At 43.4% G+C, this 21,252-nt stretch overlaps 1 protein-coding gene across 4 annotated transcripts in view; it reads right to left on the bottom strand.

Annotated features, from left to right (window-relative positions):
- Window positions 1-21,027, bottom strand: part of LOC111960249 (regulator of G-protein signaling 12) — a 74,993-nt gene extending 53,966 nt beyond the window's left edge. Inside the window, exons 1-3 of one of the 4 annotated variants that reach the window (XM_023982166.2) lie at window positions 20,938-21,027; window positions 17,377-19,353; window positions 14,860-14,976 (exon numbers count right to left, since the gene is read on the bottom strand). In XM_023982166.2, coding sequence (XP_023837934.2) covers window positions 14,860-14,976; window positions 17,377-19,260 — 2,001 coding nt within the window. In that variant the 5' untranslated portion in view covers window positions 19,261-19,353; window positions 20,938-21,027. Of the gene's footprint in view, window positions 1-14,859; window positions 14,977-17,376; window positions 19,354-19,781; window positions 19,965-20,000; window positions 20,198-20,937 lie in introns of those variants that run through there. The other 3 variants (XM_023982167.2, XM_023982168.2, XM_023982169.2) reach the window with 3 other exon arrangements.
- Window positions 21,028-21,252: the final 225 nt, after the last annotated feature.

The following is a 21,252-nucleotide window of genomic DNA, read 5'->3' as shown; positions in this document are numbered from 1 at the left end:
GTTAAACCATGTCTCTATCTCTTGAATAGACTGCTGGAGCTGGACCAGTAGCAGAGGTCGTCAGCAAACTGTGAGACTTGACCTATGGTGGGTGGGGGGTTAATAGATGTCTGACATGTATAACAGAAAGAGTAGTGGGCTTAAGACTGCCCCCTGTGGGACAATTGCTTCATGGGTAAATGGTGGGGATATTGCTGTGGAGACCTTTAATTGTGTGGTTGTGGAGGAAGCTGGTGATGATGTTTCTGATGGAGGGTCATAGTTTAAGACTGGAGTCTGCAAGTTGAAATCACAGTCCATTATTCCACATAATGTCTTCTGAAAGTCTTAGAATGTTATCTGTGGTTGATCTTGTTTTTCTGAAGCCAGCCTGATGGACTCCATGAAGGCCCATTTCCTCAGTGTGGCTGCTCAGTCTTTGGGTGAGTAATCTCTCAAACAGCTATCCAACACTGCTGCGGAGGCTGATTTGTCTGTAGCTTGTGACGTTGTATGGGTCTTTACCAGGTTTGTGAATCATTATAACAACTGCAGATTTCCGAGGAAGGGGGAAGTGGCCGTGGGTGAGACATGAGGGGAAGAGGTTGGAAAGGAGGTGCAGGTATTCATCGGGTGCTTGTTTGATGAGTGTGCTGTCAACATTGTCTTCCCCAGATGCTTTGTTTTTCTTTTTTTTTCAGATGGATTTTAGTTTCTTCAATAGTGAGGGATCGGGTGAGAGGATGGTCTACTGGTGTCGGGAGAGAGGTTTGTTTTTCCATTCTTGGTCAAAGAGAGGGTCATTGGGGTAAGAGTGGACATTTTGTAGGTGGTTTCTGAATAGTATTGCTTTGTTAACTTCTATGAGTTGGTCTTGGGACTTCAACACAGGAATGATATTGTTGGTTTTGTTTCCGTTAATGCCTTAGATTTTTTACCAGAAGGTCACGGGGTTGGTGTCCCGATCTAGCTGGTGGTAAAAGGCAGTCCACTGTTTCTGTTTATGAAGGGTGAGTTGATGTACATTATGATTCTGTAGCCAGTTAACTTCTATTTTCAAGTTTGGTGCTCTTGTTCTGATTAAATCACTCCAGACCTTTCTCTTCTGCTTGATAAGGCTGAGGATGTGTGGTGGGAGTTGTTGACTTGGTGGTAAGAGAAATAGTCTCTATCGGGCCTGAATGAGGACACTCCCGAGCCTCTCAGGCAGCTGGTCCAGCTCCTTGGTGTTCTGTGTTGCTGCTGCAATGTTTGTTATGCATTTTCTGTATTTTTCCCAGTTTGCTTTCTTGTAGTTGTATCTTTGCTTTGCAGGTGCTTGTTGAAGTTGGAGGGAAAAGGAGGCAAGGACAGAAAGGGGGTCACTTCCCACGTCATGACTGACGGAGAAGCTGAGGAGTTTAGCAACCAGGTCCGGGGAGCAGAGGACAAGGTCAAGGATGTCTGCAGTGGAGGTGGAGGAGGAGTGGATGTGTGCGGGCTCATCAATGTTGAGCATGCTCAGGTTTGTGTTGTTGAGGATGTCCCTTAGTACTCTTCCCGAGTGGTTTGTTGTGTTACAGTTATATTTGGTATGGYAGTTGTTGGCTGTGAGAGCAGTGAACAGTTTTTGAGAGGGTGTTCTTGAGGTTGGATAGTATATATTGGCTATCAGGGGAGCTGTGTGTGCATTTAAAACTACTTTTGCTGCAGTTTACACATTTTGGTTAATTTCTTCTTTTGTGAGATTAAAAACAGCTTCAGAGTACTCAATGGCTTCCTTTAAGAGTCATGGAGAGCATAAAAATACACAGCGACAGTCTTAACTCTTAACTTTTAAACACCTTTTATAGCCTAACTGCATTTCAAATCAGATGGCTACTCCAACAAATGTTTTACATGTTAACATCAGAAGCATWAGGAGAAACAAACAGGAGCCGATACAACTTCTTTCAGAAAAGCAAACCAGCATCGCCTCATCAACAAAACGTTTTGAAGTACTAATACAAGATTACTCATTCTTGGCTTTAACATTTTAAGAAAGGATCAACCAGAGGGATGCAGAGGGGGTGTGGCACTGCTCATAAGAATTACCTCCGAATTTTCAATTTTCGCCTAAAATGACATACCCAAATCTAACTGCATGTAGCTCAGGCCCTGAAGCAAGGATATGCATATTCTTGGTACCATTTGAAAGGAAACACTTTGAAGTTTATGGAAATGTGAAAGGAATGTAGTAGAATATAACACAATAGATCTGGTAAAAGATAATACAAGGAAAAAAACAACCGTTCTTTTGTATTTTTTTTGTACCATCATCTTTGAAATGCAAGAGAAAGGCCATAATGTATTATTCCAGCCCAGGTGCAATTTAGATWTTKGCCACTAGATGGCATMAGTGTATGTGCAAAGTTTTAGACTGATCCAATGAACCATTRCACTTCTGTTCAAAATGTTGTATCATCAAGACTGCCCAAATGTGCCTAATTTGTTTATTAATAACTTTTCATGTTCAAAATGTTGTACTCTCCTCAAACAATAGCATGGTATTCTTTCACTGTAATAGCTACTGTAAATTGGACAGTGCAGTTAGATTAACAAGAATTTAAGCTTTCTGCCAATATCAGATATGTCTATGTCCCGGGAAATGTTCTTGTTATTTACATCCTCATGCTAATCACATTAGCCTATGTTAGCTCAACCGTCCCATGGAAGGGACACCGACCCCGAAGAAGTTTTAACCATTTCTTCGTCTCCGAATGTTTTTTTCAGGTCCTCATGCAGGCGAGTGGTGTTTTTAAGAAGCTGTGAGCCAGAGAGGCTTGGTGTCGTGGGATGGCTGGTAGTGGCGGTGGTGGTGGGGTTGATGGTGTTAGCAGTAGCAGTAGTGGGCTTGGTCGTGGTGAGGGCTAGATAGGTATACATCTTTCCCACTAGGCAGTTAGCTAGATGTTGTTGACAAATTATATCATGGTTTTGGTATGACGGTGATGACATCATTAAGCTGTGAGCTGCATGTATAATAACAACCCAAACACTTGGTAAGTGTGGGAGTACACAGTACTGTATTTCTGCCCTCGGTTGGTCAGATGTTACTTTCCTTCTATGGTCACGAGGCGGTCGAACAGCGAAGTCAGCAACCACTTTCACATCTGGTTGTTTGGTCACTGAGTTTCCATCTTCTGAGTTCTGCAGCTATATTAATCAGGACTTGTTGGCCATGTTAACGTAACAGTCCAAGGCAGCTAGCCATTTTTCGGCTCCGTGGGCAGAGAGGCGGCATATTTAATGCAATGAAACCTCTGCAGGAGGAGAAAAAAGTACACCACTGTCGAGAGATTTAGAAAATGTCAGGCCGCTTGCTCTTTACATCCCATAATACTGTGCCTGAGGACACATTTCGTTCCACCCACACTCCGACGCTGGTGCCCTGTGATGTCAGCGAGATAAAAGCGTGTCGAGCTCTYCCTTCAACTGCTAATCCCCTCAAGAACACACTATTTCTGCACCGCATTTCAAGTCACAACATCAGCATCATACACTGAAGAAAAATGGAACATGTAACAATTTCAAAGATTTTACTGAGCTACAATTCATATCGGAAAATCTGTCAATTGAAAAAAAACATTTTTAGACCATAATCTATGGATTTCACATGACTGGGATTACAGAATACAGTATCTCTGTGCAATCAAATTTCCATGGATAAAATGCAATGGTGTTCATTGTCCATAGCTTATGCCTGCCCCTACCATAACCGTACCACCACCATGGGGCACTCTGTTCACATCAGAAAACCGCTCGCCCACACAACGCCATCTGCCCGGTACAGGTGAAATAGGGATTAATCCGTGAAGATGAATCAGCGTGCCAGCGGCCATCGAAGGTGAGTATTTGCCCACTGAAAAAGTTGGTTACAACGCCAAACTGCAGTCAGGTCAAGACCCTGGTGAGGACGACGAGCACGCAGATGTTTTTGACAGTTGGTGTAGAAATTATTGGGTTGTGCAAACCGTTTCATCAGCTGTCCATGTGGCTGGTCTCCGACTATCCCGCAGATGAAGAAGTCGGATGTGGAGGTCCTGGGCTGGCGTGGTTACACATGGTCTCCGGTTGTGAGGCCGTTTGGACGTACTGCCAAATTTTCTAAAATGACGTTGAAGGCGGTTTATGGTAGAGAAATTAACATTAAATTCTCTGGCAACAGCTCTGGTGGACATTCCTACAATCAGCATACCAGTTGCACTCTCCCTCAAAACTTGAGACATCTGTGGCATTGTGTTGTGTGACAAAACTACACATTTTATTGGCCTTTTATTGTCCCCCGCACAAGATGCACCTGTGTAATGATCATGCTGTTTAATCAGCTTCTTGATATGTCACACCTGTCAGGTGGATGGATTATCTTGGCAAAGGAGAAATACTCACAAACAGGGATGTAAACACATTTGTACAAGCAAATTTAGAGAAATACGCTTTTTGTGCGTATGGAACATTTCTGGGATCTTTTATTTCAGCTCATGAAACATGGGACCAACACTTTAAATGTTGTGTTTATATTTTTGTTCAGTATGCCAAACCCAATCCAGTTGTATACTATACATACAAGGCATTTTCTATATATGGCTCGTATCCAATACATTTAGATTCGAATAGAACATCTAGCCCAACAACATAGCCTTAATATTCATAAAGGTTGCTATAAGACAAAAATAGATCGAAGAGAACATATATACGAAAAACACATGTGCCACCACTGCCAGTAGTAACGTTAACAAAGGTTCCTTTAAGACAAAACGGACAGACTGTCTAAGAGCAGGGGGTGAATCACAGTAAAGTGTTATAGGAAACTGAGAGGGGCAGGGCAAAACCACATACAGCCACATCAAGTTCAAACTCAACTCAAGTGGCTATAGGCAACCCTAAAAATTGTAATGTTCTCCACGTAGGTTGGGTCTGATTTCGGGTTGACAACGTCTCCAACTCTAATTCCTCCACACCAAAACTCTGCTTCACTCCTCCAAACGACACTAATTCATTTGAAATGGGTCACTAGCCAAGGGACCCCAAACACAGCGCCGCTCAGTCAACAGTTYATAATGAACGCTTCATGAGAATCAACGACGAGAAAAATCGCTCATCACTTCACAAACCCCTTTTAGTATGATGCCTGATTTAAATTCAGTTTGTGTCCCCGGTCCCAGGATTCAGGAAGCGGGACAGTATCTCTGTATACAACGACACAGTGTGTCACATAGCCACACATGCGAGATCCGTTGGAGGCTGGAGCTGATCAAAACATTCCTCTGAAGGAGCACACAAGCTAACCACTGTGAGCCACTTAAACACTCAAATATGAGAGAAAGAGCCCAAAGAAGGCATGAAAGCTGTCAGGGAGACACTGGAAGACACCACAGCACAGCACAGGCAGCATTCCTGTTCAATAAGCATGAGCTGCTGTATGAAAGCAAAAGGATGATAGAGGGATAGATAGAGAAGAGAGAGCGAACAAGATATACACATGCTCAATGAGGTAGAAGACTTACAGAGTTGAGAGTTAAAGTTTTCTCCATGTATGGGGCTGTGTGCAGCGTGTGTGTTTGGCTTGTCTTCAGCGCTGCTGCAGCTCCACACGCCCGGTGTGTGTAAACAAGTCCATCCGCAGGCGCGCTCTGCGGTGTGTGTGTGTTTGCAGCCAGGGAGAGCTCAACTCAGGGGCAGTGCAGGAACGCCCAAGATCCTGACAGCTACTGAGAGTTCAAACGATCTCTCTCTCTGCTGCTGCTGTGGCTTGCTTCCTCTTTCCCTCTCTCTACCCTGCCTCCCTTTACCTCTCTATTTCTCTGTGACTCCCTCTCCCTCCTCTGTCTTCATTCCTCCTCACCGTTCCTGCTACGCCCACAAAGTAGATGTCAGAACTACGCTATCCAGCCTATGATATGAGGGGGAAACACAAAACCTTAGACTAACAGATATGGGAGCACCTTCAACTCTTTGCACACACATGTCATAGGTACACAAAATAGCATATACTCACAAGCATTCCTTCACACCATTTGCAATGCATTCGTACACAGACCACAGAAACGCACAGACACTACAAACAGAAACGCTCCATGTTATCTCAGAAGTTTGTGAACTGTGTTGTGCTTGCTTGATTTGAGTCAGANGGGGGGCGGCAGGTCTTTGACAAGTGTGCGGAAAAACAAATAGAAGAGATACAAAGCGCCACATTCTTTAACATGCCCAAACAAAAAGGGGGTTTGGCAAAGCTCCAGTGTGCAGCGAGCCGCTCCTATCGCTCTAACCCCACACACACAAAATACAGTGCCTTCAGAAAGTATTCACGCCCCAAGACTTTTTCCACATTTTGTTGTGTTACAGCCTTAATTTAAAATGGATTAAATGTTGATGTTTGTGTCACTGGCCTACACACAATACACCCCATAATGTCAAAGTGGAATTATGTTTATAGAAATTTTTACAAATTAATTTAAAATGAAAAGCTGAAATGTCTTGAGTCAATAAGTATTCAACTCGTTTGTTGTGGCAAGTGTAAATACATTTAGGAGTAATTTGATTAACAAGTAACATAATAAGTTGCATGGACTCACTGTGCAATAATGGTGTTTAACATGATTTTTGAATGACTACCTCATCTCTGAATCTGTGTTTGAAATTCATGACTGAGGGACCTTACACATAATTGTATGTATGGGGTATACATACAATTATGTGTAAGGTCCCTCAGTCATGAATTTCAAACACAGATTCAACCACAAAGACCAGAGGTTTTCCAATGCCTCACAAAGAAGAGCACCTACTGGTAGATGGGTAAAAATAAAATAAAAAGCAGACATTGAATATCCCTTTGAGCATGGTGAAGTTATTAATTACACTTTGGATAGTGTATCAATACACCCAGTCACTACAAAGATACAGGTGTCCTTCTTACTCAGTTGCCAGAGAGGAAGGAAACTGCTCAGGGTATCACCTTGAGACCAATGGTGACTTTAAAACAGTAACAGAGTTTTTTTTAACTGAGGTTGGATCAACAACATTGTAGGTACTCCAAGATACTAACCTAAATGACACAGTGAAAAGAAGGAAGCCTGTACAGAATTTAAAAAAAAATCCAAAACATGCATCCTGTTTGCAATAAGTCACTCAAGTAAAACTGCAAAGAATGTGGATGAATATGTATGATCTTTCCAATTTGTAAGTCGCTCTGGATAAGAGCGTCTGCTAAATGACTTAAATGTAAATGTAAATGTAAATGTGGGAAAGAAATTAACTTTATGTCCTGAATATGTTTGGGGCAAACCCAACACAACTCTTCATATTTTCAAGCATGGTGGTGGCTGCATCATGTCATGGGTATGCTTGTCATCGGCAAAGGACTAGGGAGCTAAGCACAGGAAAAATCCTAGAGGAAGACCTGGTTCAGTCTGCTTTCCAACAGACACTGGAAGACAAATTCACCTTTCAGCAGGACAATAACCTAAAACACAAGCCCAAACATACACTGGAGTTGCTTACCAAGACAACATTGAATGTTACTGAGTGGTCTAGTTACAGTTTTGACTTAAATTGGCTTAAAAGAGCCTCCCGAGTGATGCAGCGGTCTAATGCACTGCATCGCAGTGCTTAAGGCGTCACTAGAGACCCGGGTTCGATCCCCGGCTGCATAACAACCGGCCGTGACCGGAAGTCCCATAGGGCGGCGCACAATTGGTCGTCCAGGTTAGGGGAGGGTTTGGCGGGGGGGGCTTTACTTGGCTCATCGCTTTCTAGCAACCCCTTGTGGCGGGCCAGCTGCCTGCAGATTGACTTCGGTCGTCAGTTGAACGGTGTTTCCTCCGACGCATTTGTGCGGCTCGCTTCTCGGGTAAGCAGGCGGGTGTTAAGAAGCGCGATTTGGTGGGTCATTTTCGGAGGACGCATGACACGACCTTCGCTTCTCCCGAGCCCGTTGGGGAGTTGCAGCGATGAGACAAGATCGTAATTGGATATCACGAAATTGGGGAGAAAAAGGTGGTAAAAAAAAGAAGAAAGAAAACATTAATATTAAAATAAATAAACATTTTAAATAAAATAAAATAAATCGTCTTGAAAATCATTGTACCATCTAAACCGCTGTGAAATATATTTTCCACAACCAAAAGTTTAACTGTTTCTGCTGGTTTACAAAACCGAAAGTAAACTTCTTAGTTTCTTAGACTTGCTTTCAAGTAGAATGATAGATCTATAACTCACATTTCTATGTGATTTTGGTCGGGTCGCCCAAAAAGTTCCATATTGCCACTAAGAGAGCTTGAAGAAGCTACAATTTAGGTGTGCAAAGCTCTTAAACCATGTTCACATTGGCAGTTTGAAGTGACTCAAATCTTATTTATTTGCATATCCGATTGAAAAATCTGTTATTTTTCCTGCAGTCTGAACAGCCAAAAAGCACATGGAATCGGATATTTCAAGCCACATTTCAAACCACTGTTGTAGGTTGTTTGAAGTCAGATACAAATCTGATTCCTGTGTCTGAACGGTCAAATCTAATTTATTTGCCCTCAAGTGGTTTTTAGACCGTTATTCGGCATATCTTGTTCTTGCTAGCTACTCTGTTGACAGTTTGACAAGAGCATGTGGTAGCTAACTAGCTTGTTACTGTTTACAAACTAATTTGTGAATTTGCTAGAAAGCTAAACAGCGACCTAGCTAGCTAGTTGACTGCTGTGGCTAGCCAAAAAGGACTCGTTTTGAAAGTTGGATCCTCTTATCCTTTGAGGCTTTAAAATGGGTTCTTACCCTATGATTTTGAACATTCAAAACAACTGGGAAATGTCCATGGCCGGCATTGTTGTCACCTTAGCTTGCTACATAACTAATACCTTAGCTCGCTACATTTGCACAAGCATCACCACCAACCTTTGCTAGGTATAGCTCCGCCTTATCTCAGCTCACTGGTCACCATAGCAATACCCACCCGTAGCACGCGCTCCAGCAGGTATATTGCACTGGTCATCCCCAAAGCCAACACTTCCTTTGGCCACCTTTCCTTCCAGTTCTCTGCTGCCAATGACTGGAACGAATTGCAAAAATCACTGATGTTGGAGACTTATATCTCCCTCACTAACTTTAAGCGTCATCTGTCAGAGCAGCTCACCGATCGCTGCAGCTGTACACAGCCCATCTGTAAATAGCCCATCCAACCAACTACCTACCTCATCCCCATATTTGTTTTTGTTTTTCTGCTCTTTTGCACACCAGTATTTCTACTTGCACATCCTCATCTGCACATATATCACTCCAGTGTAAATTGCTAAATTGTAATGACTTCGCCACTATGGCCTATTTATTGCCTTACCCCCTTACTTCATTTGCACACACTGTATACAGATTTTTCTATTGTGTTATTGACTGTACTTTTGTTTATCCCATGTGTAACTCTGTGTCGTTGTTTTTGTCGCACTGCTTTGCTTTATCTTGGCCAAGTCGCAGTTGTAAATGAGAACTTGTTCTCAACTGGCCTACCTGGTGAAATAAAGGTGAAATAAAATAATAAATCAGCCTACACCACTGCACACACACCCGTCGTTACTATGACAACTAGTGTAGCCATGTCAGCAAATGACTGCTGTCTGAACACGCACAAATCCGATTTGGTCACTTGTAACTTGCTGTTTGGACAGTCAGTAGTCCAAAATGTATTTAAAAAACTAACCTGAATTGAGCATTAAGGCTTGCAGCGTGAACAAGGCTTTAGAGACTTACCCAGAAAGACTCACAGCTGTTATCACTGCCTAAGGTGATTCTAACATGTATTGACTCAGGGGTATGAATACCTATGTAAATGAGATATTTCTGGATTTCTGTCATTTTGAATTCAGGCAGTAAAACAACAAAATATGGAATACATCAAGGGTTATGAATACTTCTGAAGGCTCTGTACATCAACCACTGATCATCACAGTCCTCTGCTGAGACCAAACAGCAACCAGGAAAATCACCAGATTAGGCTAGCCGACAGGACAATCTGGGGTAGCTACGTGTCAGAGGCTCTGTGATGTGCGGAAAATATAACAGCGTTTACCGATTCCTGACTCCTATTGCCACTGCTCTGACGCACACTACTGACCACGGAAAAAGAAACAGGGCCCCGGCTTCCTGAGCATCAAACGGCGAGAGGTTATCCACAGGCAGGGGTCTCGCCACAACGCTGCTGGAAGGGTCTACCAGGGTCCCACGGTGTCCGCTCATGTCCAGATGTGTGCAGTGACCAATGGCGGCTTATCACATTTTGGATTCGCACAGCGTGAGAAAAGGGCTCAACAACATCCTAAGGAGCCGAGGAAGGAACTTTAGGAGTCAGGAGGGTAGTCGTAGGAAAAGCTCCCCTCAAAAAACACCTTCCAATCCCTGTGTAATGGGATATTCCAATATGATGCAAACTACTTAATAAACATGTGTGTTCACCTTTGCTTCTGGAGAGGCTGAGATACAATGACACTTGCTATTTATATGGAGAGGAACAACTAACAACATAGGAAATCTTACAGTTTGAGTGTAAAACTCCTTTGATGTAGCTTGTACTTCATGCCCCAGTTTGTCATTCCATATTTTTTCTTTACGGAATGCCTGCCAAAGGGAGGCTCTCACTTTCCTTATCATAAAAGAGCAGATTACTTATCTATTGCTGTCATTTTTCATCTTCTCTGGCATTGAATACAGTAGCTGATCATGTTACCAGGCAGGATAATAGACATGGAGGTTCCATTACAGGGTGTGGTATTAGGGGGTTTATGACACTGAATCAATGGTTCACGGAATCCAACACAGTGTAAATACAGAGAAAAATAACTGCCTAACCTCTGCAAATAGATGACCTATTATCTCAGCATAGTTTATAATCATATTCCTTATGGTTGAGATCTGCTAGCGCAGAGCCTTTAGGAGTGACTCATTGATCTTTGACTGATAATCCTGTGAAGCCTCTATAGGCTGGTTAAACCAGACTGAATGAAACAATGGTGTCTGCAGCATTCAGTCTGGTTTAGCCAGGCTGGTGACGCTGAGCCCTCGAGGTAATGAGCTCTTGACGTGGAAACCAGGGGTGGGTGATAGCCATAGATGAGGATCTAATCGCCTTTGGCCGCCATTAGAACAAAACCTCAAAGTCATTACCTGAAACTGACTTGCCTAGTAAAATAAAGGTTAAATAAAATAGATATATTTTTAAATGTATACAATCAGCATGGGTCAATTTCACTCATTGCATTCATTTCGTCATGGTTACAGTGTGGCTGAAATAGTGACTACACAAGAAAAATACCAGAGGACCAGCAACTCCTAAGAAACCCTTAAGTTTGAACTCCACAGTTTCATAACATGGAAATGTACATCTTGAGGAAAACGCTATATTGTAAAGGCGAGGCACCATTGGCCAAACTGTGTTCAAATTCACTTAGCCCCACTTAGGTAAGTGGGCAGCCGGCCGCTGACCAAAATGATATTTTGCTCATTGAATACACACACGTCTTAGTGTTCCAGGAAACACTTTAGGGAATCGTACTACTCTTACTTACTGTTCCCCATTTGAACTGGGGATTCCCATTCAGCCTGTGGCCACCCAAATAGAGCCTTTTTTGCTTCACAAGTAGCTAGGCCAAAACTATTTCTGAAAATAAAATTACAGTTTGCGTCATATAGAGGATCAAATAGCAGGATTAGCTACTACCCTGAAAGCYCAATTAAAAAAGGGACGTCAAAATGAGCCAGGCCTAGTTATTATTTAATTCAATAYATGCTTACGTTAGAAAATCCAGTCCTATATGTCAAATGAAATGCTCATGACAAAGTATTCCTAGTATTGCAATATTTTATTTATATCTATAAATGTCCTTTGTGTGAAGCCCAAGGCAAATGTCCTCGTCGTGCAGACAATACCATGTTGTATCCATTTTATTCTATTGTATTAGAGCTATAAGTATTAGAGCTATAAGCCTCCAACTGCTCTTAAATACAAGTAAAACKAAATGCATGCTCTTCAACCGATCGCTGCCTGCACCTGCCCGCCCGTCCAGCATCACTACTCTGGATGGTTCTGACTTAGAATATGTGGACAACTACAAATACCTARGTGTCTGGTTAGACTGTAAACTCTCCTTCCAAACTCACATCAAACATCTCCAATCCAAAGTTAAATCTAGAATTGGCTTCCTATTTCGCAAACAAAGCATCCTTCACTCATGCTGCCAAACATACCCTCGTAAAACTGACCATCCTACTGATCCTCGACTTCGGCGATGTCATTTACAAAATAGCCTCTAATACCCTACTCAATAAATTGGATGCAGTCTATCACAGTGCCATCCGTTTTGTCTCCAAAGCCCCATATACTACCCACCACTGCGACCTGTACRCTCTCGTTGGCTGGCCCTCGTTTCATACTCGTCGCCAAACCCACTGGCTCCAGGTCCATCTACAAGAACCTGCTAGGTAAAGTCCCCCCTTATCTCAGCTCGCTTGTCACCATAGCAGCACCCACCTGTAGCACGTGCTCCAGCAGGTATATCTCTCTGGTCACCCCCAAAACCAATTCCTCCTTTGGCCGCCTCTCCTTCCAGTTCTCTGCTGCCAATGACTGGAACAAACTACAAAAATCTCTGAAACTGGAAACACTTATCTCCCTCACTGGCTTTAAGCACCAGCTGTCAGAGCAGCTCACAGATATTACTGCACCTGTACATAGCCCATCTATAATTTAGCCCAAACAACTACCTCTTCCCCTACTGTATTTATTTAGCTCCTTTGCACCCCATTATTTCTATTTCTACTTTGCACATTCTTCCACTGCAAATCTACCATTCCAGTGTTTTACTTGCTATATTGTATTTACTTCGCCACCATGGCCCTTTTTTGTCTTTACCTCCCTTATCTCACCTCATTTGCTCACATTGTATATAGACTTATTTTTCTACTGTATTATTGACGTATGTTTGTTTTACTCCATGTGTAACTCTGTGTTGTTGTATGTGTCGAACTGCTTTGCTTTATCTTGGCCAGGTCGCAATTGTAAATGAGAACTTGTTCTCAACTTGCCTACCTGGTTAAATAAAGGTGAAATATTTATTTATTTATTTTAAATAAGTGATTCATCTGTAGGTAGCAGACTTTTAATGTAGGCCTATAACGGACCCTTTTCTATAGGTTCCTATTATAGGTGTATAATTAAGCAATAAGGCACGAGGGGGTGTGGTATACTGCCAATATACCACGGCCAAGTACTGTCCGTACGCACGACGCAATGCGGAGTGCCTGGATACAGCCCTTAGCCGTGGTACATTGGCCATATACCACAAATCCCAGAAGTGCCTTATTGCTATTATGAACGTTTTACCAATGTCATTAGTGCAGTAAAAATAAMTGTTTTGTCATACCCGTGGTATACGGTCTGATATACCACGGCTGTCAATCAATTAGCATTTAGGGATCGAATCACCCAGTTTAGAATTATGTGTATCATATAGTTGCTTACATGCCAGCATGTACAGTTAGCATGTGAGGGTGGGCTCTGTAGACAGAGATCATTGCTAATGCTAACATATGAAAGCCTGTGTGTTCTCTTTATTGATGTCACGGACAGTTTCAACACTTAAAACACCCTGTCTTTCTCCCTAGCCGTCACAGTAGCTGTTGACCCTGAAGAGGCTGCAAGGCCAGAGTGTACTTGGCTCCACGCAACCGGAAGAATTCCAGATGGCCTACACCAATGACATCATCGCTGTAACATAAGCAAATGGTGAACTGGAGCAAATCTTTATATAGTTCCCAGTTCAGGGTTCACACACTGACTGACAATACCATTATCTTCTCTTCACTCCTCTGCAGCGCCAGTGACTCAGAAATCCCTCAGACAGAATGAGCAGAAACCGTTAGTCATGACATCTTAATGCTGTGTAGTAAAAAATGTGCAGCCGCGTTGAGATAAGAAAGCGAATCATGCGTTGTGCTGACAGACGGCTTCGAAGTTGAGTCGTTCGACGACAAACGCAAAAGTGAGCAAAACTAAATGTCAAAACATATTAGGTTAGACATAAGAAATGTGCTTTACATTGTGTGAGGCTGTTCGGTACAGGTTTATCTTCCAGAGAGGCTTGTTGATAACCCTATGGAACTTAAACAGAGAACAAGAGGCCGCAAGTTTCTGACACTACTGTTTAGTGTGGGGGTGAGTGACAGGGTGTGTGTTTATGCAGTGTGTGTGTATGCAGTGTGTGTGTATRTATGCAGTGTGTGTGCGTGTGTATGCAGTAGGGTATGTGTGAAAGCAGGAGCCAGTAAAATCCCAAAGCAGCGCTAATAGGGGAGAAATGTGGGCATGTCGTTCAGTCATTCAGCAGCGCTGCTCATTAGCAAGGCCAAACCAACAGGGCCCATGCCTCGGTCTCCACACAAAGGCCACTTTGTGAGCCACCCTCGCCACAAGTGTGKCACCAAACACGAGAAGGAAACAGAAATGAAAGGTTAAGAAAGAGCTGAAACTGGAGCAGAACGGAAGGGGGAGGGACGTTTGGCTGAATGTYCAAATTAGACCATCTCCTCTGCATAGAGGTGAACGGCATGATGGAAAAATACCGTTCCCATAAAAGATGGGTACACAGCGTAACAGGGCCATTGTTCAATGCTGTAATATAAAGGCATTGGTACGATAAGCCGGAACAGAGTTGTATTGAATTAAGTCGATTGAATTGCAACAGATATTTTACTCTCATTCAAATAATTATAATTCCAAAAACTCCAATGGGTTAATACCAGGCAACCCCCTGAGTAGGATGGAGCTAGGTTTAAATGTATATGACTGCAGTTATAAATACTGTACTGGAACTGGAACTGTATTGGGTCTACCTCCAGGTCATCCAGTGATCGTGCCAGGCTGAGCTTCTTGGGGTGTCCAAATGAGCGACGGCCCGAGAAGCGACGGCTAGAGGAGCGTCTCGCACCGATGMCCCAGAACTTGGAGCCCTGTCAAGGGGAGAAGAGAAATCATAAGAATGAATGACTGTCTGCCAAAACATCACACTATTACATGGACACAATTGATCTTATCGTGGTTTTTGTCATACTTAGTTATGGGTTATGAGCCTACATAACRCCATCATAAACATGACAAAAACATGACATAACACCTTATTAGGTAAGCATTAGGGATTAGTAAATGTATCAAYGATCAGTTTAACATGATCATTCTTCTGTCTGGAATACACTTCCGTACAAAATAGACAAGGCTTAAACAAGCTTGCAGTGTTGGGGGAAACTTGGAGGGTGATAAGGAACTATCTCACTGGGCAATTTAACCGAGATGATGTAAACCAACCAAGATGACAAATGTTCTTCCTGCCTTGACCTTAAGGCCATATGCTGTGTCCTTATCTAACATGGGTCATGGCACACAACTTTAGGGGCGGCAGGTAGCCTAGTGGTTAGAGTGTTGGGCCAGTAACCGAAAGGTTGCTAGATTGAATCCCYGAGCTGACAAGGTAAAAATCTGTTGTTCTGCCCCTGAACAAGGCAGTTAATCCACTGTTCCTAGGCCGTCATTGTAAATAAGAATTTGTTTTAACTGACTTGCCTGGTTAAATAACATTTAAAAAACTCCCTTCTGCCAGACAACATAACTCATCATGGCAAATGTGACTGGCTCACAGATTGTATAAAAATAACAGACTGGCCACCCAAGACTTACAGTGAGCCCCATGTGAAACATGGTCAAGCCCATTAGTCTCAGTTTGGCACAATGCTGACGATTTCACAGACACCAGTTGGGCTGTGGAAGTGAAGAAATTGATTTTCAATTTATCTCAAAAGCCTCCATCAAACTCAACTCCTCCCCTATTCATCTGCACCTTAATCTCACAGTTTAACTGCTATATGCTAAACGAGCATGAGAAACGCATTTCGCCAGCAGCCCTGCTATTATAATGATGATGGGTGAAAGCCCAGCCTGTTTGAGCTGGAATAAAGAACTGCCGGTAATTACCATGGTATCACATGGGCTCTACCCTGTAATTTTCTTTCGCTTCCTGTGCAAAATTGTCTTCTTTTTCAGAACAGAGACAGACATGCGATTCATCCCGGAGTATGCACACAGGACAATAACTTTCACTTGGATAAACAGCGAGAGACAAACACAATGATAAACAGYGCACATATTTTCCACTATCATCAGACTCTGGGAATCTGCTCTATGCACTGGAAAGAAGAGCAGAAACAAAAACACATTAGATGGTGGAGGAGGATTCTCTCCATTTCTTACCAGATTCTGCTTAAATATGCCACTCTGTCAAAACAAAGTTTCTGTTTTGACAAATGCCTGCATTTCCATGGAACACATCCATCATTATCTACACTCATACCCTCCAATACTGCAGCCACAGGAGAACCATATTATAAAAGGTCAACTTTCTGTATTGGCTATTACAGTTTTTTTGGGGGGGGGTTCCAGAATATCACAAGTTTGGAATGCACATTTCCTTGTGTCAACAAAAAACATAAATAAGTAGCAAAGTACTTCTTCCATGGGGAAAATCACTCCCATCCCAGCTAGATAGTGAAACAGGGACATCTTGTGGATAATGAGGAAAACAACAAAAAAAGCCTGTTGGATTTATGACAACGACATCATTGTGGTATAAGTCAACAGGTGGCATTTTTTTCTCAATTCCCAGCCAAATGAGCGGTGAAATGGTGTATTATATTAGGTGTGAGAGTGAATGGACTGTCCACCCTATCAGTGCCTGGCAACTCGACTCCTGCAAACCATTTATTACTTCCTGTGGAATAAGTTGAACAAAAAGCTAATAGAAACACAAAACCAGATGTATGTTCATACTACACACACATCGCAACTGCTGCTACCAGACTATTATCATGATTGCTGAATACTGCACAATTTTAAAAAACACTTGCACCAATACACCATTCCCCACAATATTGGCTTATAAATTGTGACTTCTTGTATTATACTTACACTAAAATGTTTATTCTACTGAACCATTTACTTTATGTTCATATTCTTATCTACTGTTGCATTGTCGAGAAGGAACCTGCAAGAAAGAATTTTGCTGGACGGTGTATACCATGCGTATCCCGTACATACAACTAATAAAACTTGAAACTTCCTGTAGAATAAAGTTGAACATAAAGCAAAAAGAAACACAAAACTGGATGTTAAACAGAAGGGACATGCAAAGGTATTTTTGTTCAGCCTTTGCACAATCTCCTTTATTAACTTTGGGTTAGGGAAAACACAAACTCTGGCCTATATATTAAGTAAACACACACACACACATAGACACACCATAGAATCATCAACACAACAACAAATCTCTATCAACACAACAACATTCTCTCTTCTAATCTCACCTTGGTGTTAGCATCTCTCCTGGGCTTTCCATTTAGCAGCTCTCCAGATTCTGCTCTCCAGAGTCGTTTGGCCCACTCCTCCCTTTGGGGCAGAAGCATCATGGCCTCTGCTGCCTGGTACCTCTCTGGTGGGATCTGGCTCATGGGGGGTGGCAGGGTGTTGGTGCAACCCACCGTGGCTGGTCCTGACCAGCTGTTAGTGGCCGGTGTTGCCTGGGGMTCAGGCTCTCCACTGTGGCCTCTAGGCCACCTCTGCTTGACGCTCATAGAGAACCAGCGTTGACTGCTTCTGAAGGGGCCTCCTCCTTCTGTTAGGTTCTGGATCTTACCCACGGGGTAAGGCGGTGGCGGGGGCTTGAACTGAAACTCCAACTTGGGAGGAGGGCCTCCGGATGGGCCGGTTAACGACGCTGGGCCCGGTAGAGATTCGGAAAGGGAATGTGTGCTTCCCGGATTACGATGACCATTTAAGTTTAGGCGGCCATTTTGGTGAGCTACTATTTGGGTGAGGTTTGCTTCGGCCTGGGGGTAATCCTCCCATGGACAGCTGGGGAGGTTGCCCCCGGGGTTGGTTCCGTGGGCAACTGGGAAATCCCTGTCCGGTCTCTCCTCAGGGGGGGAAGCGTTTCCGATCCCGCTGTCTCTGTTGCTGCTGGCACTGCCGTTCTTGCAGGCTCTGCTGCTGTTCTGTTGAGTGTGGAGGTGGTGGGCCGACTCTCTGTCCAACCTGGTTCTAAGCYTCTCCACCGCCTCCCCCATGTCACAGTATAAGACAGACACAAACTGGAGAACGGAGGGGGGAGTGAGGGGGAACTCCTGGCAGCCCTGGGTGTCTGGGGTGCAGTCAAAGCCGAAGCGCCCGGCAATGCCSAGGTGGTCACTGTGGTGGCACAGCTCGGGGTCGATGAAAAAGACATGGCAGGAGGACCTCAGGGGACCRTTCTTCCCCACATGGCCACCAGAGACGTGTGCAGTGGTGACCAGGCAAAAGAAGCGCCTGTCCTCGGAACACACAACTCCTACGACAAGGTTCTCAGAAGGGAAGGCTGCSAGGACGGCTCCAGCGTCGTCACAGAGGCGGACGCAGTCGAACATGATCTTTATCATCACCAGCGTGTGGGTCTTCTGCTCAATGCCCATACGTCTAATACACCTGCGGATCACCTGTAGGCAGTCATCCTCTGAGCTGGGGCTGGACAAGGCCAAGATCAGTTCAGTAGAGCCCAGGTAGCCCACCACCATGGCTGTGTTCAGCATTCTCCAGTCTGGATTCACATCGTTCTCCTGGTCATTGAAAACAGAGTCGACGTCTGCCACTTTGGCGGTTTCTTCCTCAGACAGGAAGCCAGGTTGGAATTTGGAGTTCSACGGTTGGGTCCAGTGGGACATGTCCGGTTCTGACAAAGGCCTTGGCTTAAATGGAGTGGCGTTTACTGAGTTACATGACGAGTTGCCAGAGTGGTCCAAAACTGCTCGAAAAACCCCCCCTTTTTGAAAAAGCCCCTTTCCCTCTGTTCTAGAAAGCCCTAACTCCTCTTTGCTGGAGGAAGGGTCCGCCGTGGACCCGGTCCCGACAAGCACCACCAACCGCAAAGGTCCTTTACAGGTGCCAATCAACTGCACCACAGCCTCGTGGGAAGCCTTTGCCACATCGATTCCGTTTACACTCACTATACAATCCCCCTGCTTTAGTCCCAGCAGGTCTGCAGGGCTCCCCTCCAATATACCACTCAAGAGGCACGGGCCTTGTCCTGATAAGGTGAACCCGTATCCTACACGTCCTCGAACAACCTCGACCCCTCTGACTTCCTGAGGGGCGGTCAAATTCAGACGCCTTCGTGCCCTGTCGTTCTGTCCCGGCATCCTCATCCTGAATGTGGCCATTTTTCAAATGGAGAGCGTGGCAACTTAATGTCACACTGGAATGTTATCTGTTTAGTGCCAACACTGAAGTCTTTTAGTCATCCTGCATAAAAACTAAAAGTAGACAAGAGAGAGACAGAGAGAGAGAGAGACAGAGAGAGGGCAAAGATAAGTGAGATACAGTGTATCAAATATTGATTAAGCATAGGCCTCCAGAATCAATATTGTTAACAAACAGCAACTTATCCTGTGATACTATTGTTACAACGTATTTGTTACACAATGTTACAAAAGAATAATGATTTCATCAAATGCTTTCCCCCTTCAATTAAAAAATATGTTATTCCACTTCGATAGGCTAATGCTGCACACAATAACAATCTCCATATTTTGTGACAAAAATATATTGAGTTATTATAGTTTAACCAGACAAGTGTGGGCTGTGAGCGTGAAAATAAACCGTCTACTAGAGCAAACAGCGCCAGCTGGCCCCCTTCTCAAGAACAGTTCAATCAAAGCAAGAGCTTTCAAACCAGACAAACCTGTTCGAGCGCCTTGAATTGGTTTCGTTGAACATCACATCCTTTTTTTATTTTACTTCCCTTGGTTATTACATTTTTGCCTTGTCTGTCAAAATACAGCCAAACCCTAAATATTTTCTAAAACATTTGCTAGAGTTTTAAATTTAAAGTTGCCCGGCCTATCCCGATTAAGTTTAGGCGCAGATACAATGTTGCCAGTACCACTGAAATTCACGTTACCGTTTCAAAACTTTATGAAGTCAGTTCAAATATTGCATAATCCCAAACGTCCAAAAAGTGTTAGAAATCTTCACGTGCGTAGTTTCCGACACGTAATAATTTATATTTCAAAAATTCCCTCGTATTCCGTATTCCATATGGCGGTGACAAACATTCATGTTGGGGACAAAGCGTCTTTCATAGTAACCATGACACCCTAACGTTTTCAGAGCACGTGATTTATTTCATTCGCCAATGAGGGGATTCGATTAATCTCGCCGTGTAGGCGTGTTTTACATCGGCTGAAAGTTGATTGCATCGATTTGGAACCAGGCTGCCTCCCGGGCTCGAGCCAGGTGCCCTGTTCAAAGCCCACTGCGAAGTCGGCTCCAAACAAAAGTGACGTAAGTAAGCACTTGCATAAGGATTCTGTGTTATCCCATGTAAAAGTGATTGCTTTTGATAAAAACGCTTTATCTGCCTTACCAATGATTTGTTTTTGAAAATTAAAATACTTATTTTATGTAAAGGAGATTTCTGGACGATGCACCATGCTGCTTGTCAAAATGACCGAGCGGCACATATTACTGTTCGATATGAGAATGACGCTCCTCCCTCCCCGTTTTTGCCCGCTGACGTGACGGGGCTTTGCCCGGTAGCCTTTGTCGGTGGCCCAACATAATCGAATCCGCCCAATAGCTCGTGTTGAATATTCAAATATTTGCGGTATGATCCTATTGTTTCTGATCATCAAAATTGATAGGCTAAATATAAACATTGTCGCCGATTTTTAAGCTACAATTCACACATATCATTACCAAAATGCACTTTTAAGCATTTCACATAGGCTAACTATGCACGTTTAAATCAAAGCTATAAGATGATAATGTAATGCAACATCCACTGCACAATTAATAATGGATTTATTACAAGATAATTAACATAACATCGTAATTACCTTACATTAAATCTTAACTGGATGTATTAACCACACAGCTCGAGAAGTGATACTTTGTTGCATCCTGCCACTCGCTACTTGTAAACAAACTGCATTGTGGTCAAAGTTCTGCAACGGTCGCAAGGGCGAGTCACGTGGTCCTATTACAAATGTACTGTACACACAACAGTCTCTAGACAAATATACACTCAGCAGTGAGTCAATCAATGTAAACATATTACAAGCCCAAAAGTAGATGTTTACCAATGTTTAGGCCTACTAAAACCCTGGATAAAAAAACTTAGGCCTAGTAGGCTAGTGAAGTGAAAGACAGTC

This window comes from Salvelinus sp. IW2-2015, linkage group LG37, assembly GCF_002910315.2.
Source record: "Salvelinus sp. IW2-2015 linkage group LG37, ASM291031v2, whole genome shotgun sequence".
Classification (NCBI taxonomy): Eukaryota; Metazoa; Chordata; class Actinopteri; order Salmoniformes; family Salmonidae; genus Salvelinus; species Salvelinus sp. IW2-2015.
The sequence above is the reverse complement of the archived record's forward strand: the minus strand, read 5'-3'. Positions and strand labels throughout refer to the sequence as shown.